The 4,935-nt window shown below is 34.2% G+C and overlaps 1 protein-coding gene across 1 annotated transcript; it reads left to right on the forward strand.

The window, feature by feature from the left end:
- Positions 1-202: 202 nt before the first annotated feature.
- On the forward strand, positions 203-4,453 carry LOC132600475 (SHUGOSHIN 2). The gene is made up of 9 exons (XM_060313670.1): positions 203-792; positions 904-941; positions 1,628-1,736; positions 1,824-1,847; positions 1,935-2,000; positions 2,994-3,032; positions 3,128-3,218; positions 3,300-3,360; positions 4,007-4,453. The coding sequence occupies exons 1-9, from the start codon at positions 622-624 to the stop codon at positions 4,293-4,295; spliced, it is 888 nt and encodes a 295-aa protein (XP_060169653.1). The 5' UTR covers positions 203-621; the 3' UTR covers positions 4,296-4,453.
- The last annotated feature ends 482 nt before the right edge of the window (positions 4,454-4,935 follow it).

Genomic DNA, 4,935 nt, shown 5'->3' on the forward strand with positions numbered 1-4,935 from the left:
AAGAGAAGGAATATGAAAAAGAAAAAAAGAAAAGAAAAGGAAATGTTGGAATAAAGAATAAAGATCTGGTTAAATTTGAAAATTAGGCTCGGACTCTTCCCAAAGCCTGTTAATATTAGCTTCGGAAAGCCGTTGATCCGAACCTAAATATTAGTTCTCATTTCTTCTTTCTTATCTTCTTTACATTCAAATCAAAAACCCTTTTCTGAGAAAAAAAAAAGAAAAAAAATTAAAGGTTTTACTGAGAATTAAATCTTCTTTAGTCACAGTACTTTAGAAACTTCTTTACTTTAAAAATATAAAGTTTTAAACTTTATGTTGAATTTGAGTATATGAGAGTTAGTTTCATAGAAAAAAATTGTGGGGTTTGAGTTTTGAAGTCATTTCTTGATTACTCAATTTGGGTTTCTTGGATCTTGGTTAAAAAAATCAAAGATCAAATTTTTCAGTAACTACTATTAGTATTATATATGATAAAGTTTTCATCTTTATATTGAATTTGGGTTTATTAGAGTTTGTTTCATTGAAAAAAATTTGTGGGGTTTGAGTTTTGAAGCCATTTCTTGAATCTTGATTTTTAAAAAATTTCAAGATCAAATTTTTATTGATTATCCATAAGAAATGAAAGGTGATAAAATGGTAAAAAGATCATCTTTGGGAAGCATTGTGAGGAAGAGGTTATCAGATATAACAAATTCACTTCCACAAACACAAAACAAATCACCTATTGATGTCGATAAGGTTTCGCCTGATGTTACTTCAATGAAGGATTATATTAATCATCTTGCCAAAGTATGAATCTTTTTTGTTTTTTTCCCTTAATGGGGTTTTTATGAATTTGTTCTTTGTGACTTTTGTGTAATTTTCTGATTGTTATGTTGTTTTTTTGGGTGGTTGGAACAGGAAAATGTTGCGTTGGTGAAAATTGTTCAAGAAAAGAAGTGAGTTACATTTTTGTGTAATTTTCTGATTGTTGTGTTGTTTTTTTGGGTGGTTGGAACAGGAAAATGTTGCATTAGTGTCCATTTTTATTTTAGATAGGAGGTTGTGGAGGACACAGATTAGGGTAGAAGGTTAGTAGGCAGTGGCTCCACGTATAGCCGAGGGGTTCATCTGAACCCCCTCGGCGGGAAAAAACACTGTTTTTACAAGGTTAACATTATTTTTTATGTATATATAGTAGATGTTGAACCCCCTTAGGCTTCTTCATATGTTTATTTTTTTATATTTTGAACCTCCTCGGTGGAAATCCTGGCTCCGCCGCTGTTAGTAGGTAGTAGAGCGCTGTCTCGCTTTCCTTCCTTACTAGTAGTCGTAGTAGTTCTCAGGTAGTTTCTTATCCTTTGATTTCTGTTACTTATCTACTGTAGTCTTTTGTTATTCGCTTAGCGTACTGCTTTGCTGCAGTTACTTTTCTTTTTGACCTGCTTTGTTTTTGCTTTATCCTGAGCTGAGGGTCTATCAGAAACAACCTCTCTACATCCTAAGGTAGGGGTAAGGTCCGTGTACACTCTACCCTCCCCATACCCCACTTGTGGGATTATACTGGATATGTTGTTGTTGTATTGTTAGTGTCCATTTGTTTGATTTTTTTTTTTTTTTTTTTATGTTTTGATCGTGTCAACAGCAAAATTATAGAATTAAGTGGGAATGAGCTTCAAAAAATGAGGATTCATCTTCAAAAAATGCAGTTACAAAACTGGAATCTTGCTCAATCGAATAGTCATATGTTGGCGGTTAGTTCTCTTTATTTTCTCTTCACTGATGTAAGTGGTGCTGTTGCATTCATGAAAAAACTAATGAATCATCTATTAATTTTGCAGGAACTCAATTTGAACAGAGAAAAGGTAATTTTTTTAATTAAGAAGGTTGAACTTGTAAAGGGAAATTAGGTTTTTTTGTTGAAAAGGAGTTAGTAATTTGATTTGTAACAGATGAAGATGCTACAACACGAGCTGGTTTGCAAAGAAGTATTACTTAAATCGCGGAATTTCGAAGAGGTACATCTTGCTGAAAGAAACATTGATGTGTAGTAAAATTTTAGGTGCATACAAACTTAGTCATGCCTAAGTTCATCTTGGCAATAGCATGAAGTTTCATCAATTTGTGTTTGAGTAGAATAAGTTGACCTTTTTTTATGTTCAATTTGAGTTCATTTTGGCAATAGCATAAAGTTTCATCAATTTTGTTTGAGTGGAATAAGTTGCCTTTTTGAGACTCATCTGGTCATGCCTAAGTTCATCTTGGCAATCATGAAGTTCCCATGTTGAGACTCATCTTTGAACAATTGAAAACTACTTCAGAAAATTTGAATCAGGTGTAGTCTGGTAACTTTTTTCTTTAACAATAATTTTTTAAAGAAAAAAGTTACCAGACTACACCTGATTCAAATTTTCTGAAGTAGTTTTCAATTGTTCAAAGATGAGTCTCAACATGGGAACTTCATTATTGTTGGGATAGAGATTATACTTGCGTGGATGTGAAGGAAGGATTGAAGATTGATAGTTCAATGTAGATCGCCACAATGACTAATGTGCTTAAATCGACAATTATATCTTTTCTGCTACGAGTGGGGTACAAGGGGGTTGTCTAATATGTATATGTATATATATATATAGCCAACGAAGAGGGTTCAGATGAAACCCTTACACTCGTATAACTCTGCCCCTGTCTACGACATGATGTTACATCTTCATTTAACTCCTGAATGAGTTGGCAATCGATTTTATAAGGTAAAATCAACTTGAAGCATTCACCTATAAATTGGGTTGAACAGAAAAGCCTTGTTAGATAACCAAAGTTTAAATAGTTCTTGAGATTCACACCTTAGGCCATTGTAGAATGAAAATTTTCAAGCTGCAAATTCAAAGCCTTTTTTTTTTTTTGCTTGTCACATGGTCTTAGATGTAAAATAGTTAGATGAGCCTTAGTGCTACTTTTCGTAATTGATCAGTATAGAGACATAAACCGATATCAACTTCTTGTAATTGCAGGAACAAGAACAAAACGACCTGCCAAAGAATGACTTGCAGGTGTGAACTGAAACTTTCAATTTGTTTTCCATTTGCAATTATTGGCATTCCTCTATCTTCTCTAGCTAAGTAGCTTTTCGCGTTTTTGGCTCTAGGATGAAGAGTTTATGGATATTGACTCTCAATTGAACAAACATAGCAAGCCTAAAAATGGTAACAGACGCCAGCATGCTACAAGAAGTCAATGTAAATGCTAGTTTCTCCATTAGTGCATTCTTGATTTCCAATTTATTTTTGTGTATCCCTAACCGTTAAGTAATATTTCAGCTATGGGCCATTCGACAACCTCTCAACAATCTGCAGAAAAAGAAGCAGCAGAAAACAAAAGGTTAGTTTTATTTATAGCAGAAAATTATCCCTGTACATGACTTTTACTTGGCAAGTCAAACCTCTCTATAATAACGTCATTTGTTTCGATTTCTTTTGGCTGCTATAGTGAAATGCATGGTTGTTATAGTGCAAATTCTGTTATAGAGGATGAATATTATAGAGAGATATGACTGTATTATAGGTGTTGGTTTGTTCCACATTGGCTTCTCCATAGGAACGTTAAATAGTTGAACTTGTCAGAGGAAAACTCAACATTTTCATTGCAATTACTCCGCAAAAGAGTGTTTCCTCATTTGAATTTTAGGATATAAAGAACTGGTTTAATAAAAATATTTTGACGTGGGGAGAACGTATTTAACGTCAAACCTCTTTATAACAATGTTCGTTTGTCTGGATATTTTTTGGCTGCTATAGCAAAATGTTGTTATAGAGAACACATAATATAACTTAACATGAAAGACCGGTTCCACAGAAAACATGGTTGTTATAGTGAGATGTTATAGAGGGTGGTTGTTATAGAGAGGTCTGACTGTACTTGTTATACCATCTCCGATTGCTTGAATGTACTTGTTATACTATCTCCGATTGCTTGAATGTCTGCTTGAATCTCAAGACAATTTTCGAACCAATCGTATCTTTTTCAGGCGGTGTTTGAGAAGAAAGTCTACTAATTCCAAAATCCAACAGCCAGAACAACCAACAGAGGACTTGTTTGAGTTAGAAGGCCTTGCTGTACCCTTCAACAGCCCGGTTCACATAGACGGTCTGATTTCATCGCCTTCCTCTGGCATTGAAGTAGTGAAACATGACAAGGAAAATGTAGCTCCACTTTCACGAAGGTCTTCTATTGGAAGACCATCGCGTAAAGCAGCTGAGAAGGTTCAGTCCTACAAAGAGATTCCAGTTAACATCAAAATGAGAAGAGTTGCATGAGCTTTTTATAGAGCTTGAAGAATATTATAACTCCATATATGTAAGCTGTGTTTGTCCTATGTTAATTATCCATATTTAAAACAATAAACTGTCACCTTTGGCTGCAAAATCAATTCAATCTTGTGACTAGGATCATATGGTTAGTTGTTTTAAGAAAAGGAGCAAAGTTAGCTAGTCAGTCATTTGCTATATATTTAGGCCCATGATGGACTTTTCTGCTTTTAAAATGATAGAAATAGCGCTCACTAGCTACTTTTCGACCCTGTTTTTGAAAAATAGCCGCTATCATGAGTTCACAATTAATTCAATCTTGTGACTAGGATCATAGCGCTCACTAGCTACTTTTCGACCCTGTTTTTGAAAAATAGCCGCTATCATGAGTTCACAATTAATTCAATCTTGTGACTAGGATCATATGGTTAGTTGTTTTAAGAAAAGGAGCAAAGTTAGCTAGTCATTTGCTATATATTTTTGGCCCATGATGGACTTTTCTGCTTTTAAAATGGTAGAAATAGCGCTCACTAGCTACTTTTCGACCCTGTTTTTGAAAAATAACCGCTATCATGAGTTCACAAGTGAGACTTCATGATAATGTCCTGAAATTTCAATTTTCACCTGTGAAATTTGAAATTCCATGACA

This window comes from Lycium barbarum, chromosome 6, assembly GCF_019175385.1.
Source record: "Lycium barbarum isolate Lr01 chromosome 6, ASM1917538v2, whole genome shotgun sequence".
NCBI classification, from domain to species: Eukaryota; Viridiplantae; Streptophyta; class Magnoliopsida; order Solanales; family Solanaceae; genus Lycium; species Lycium barbarum.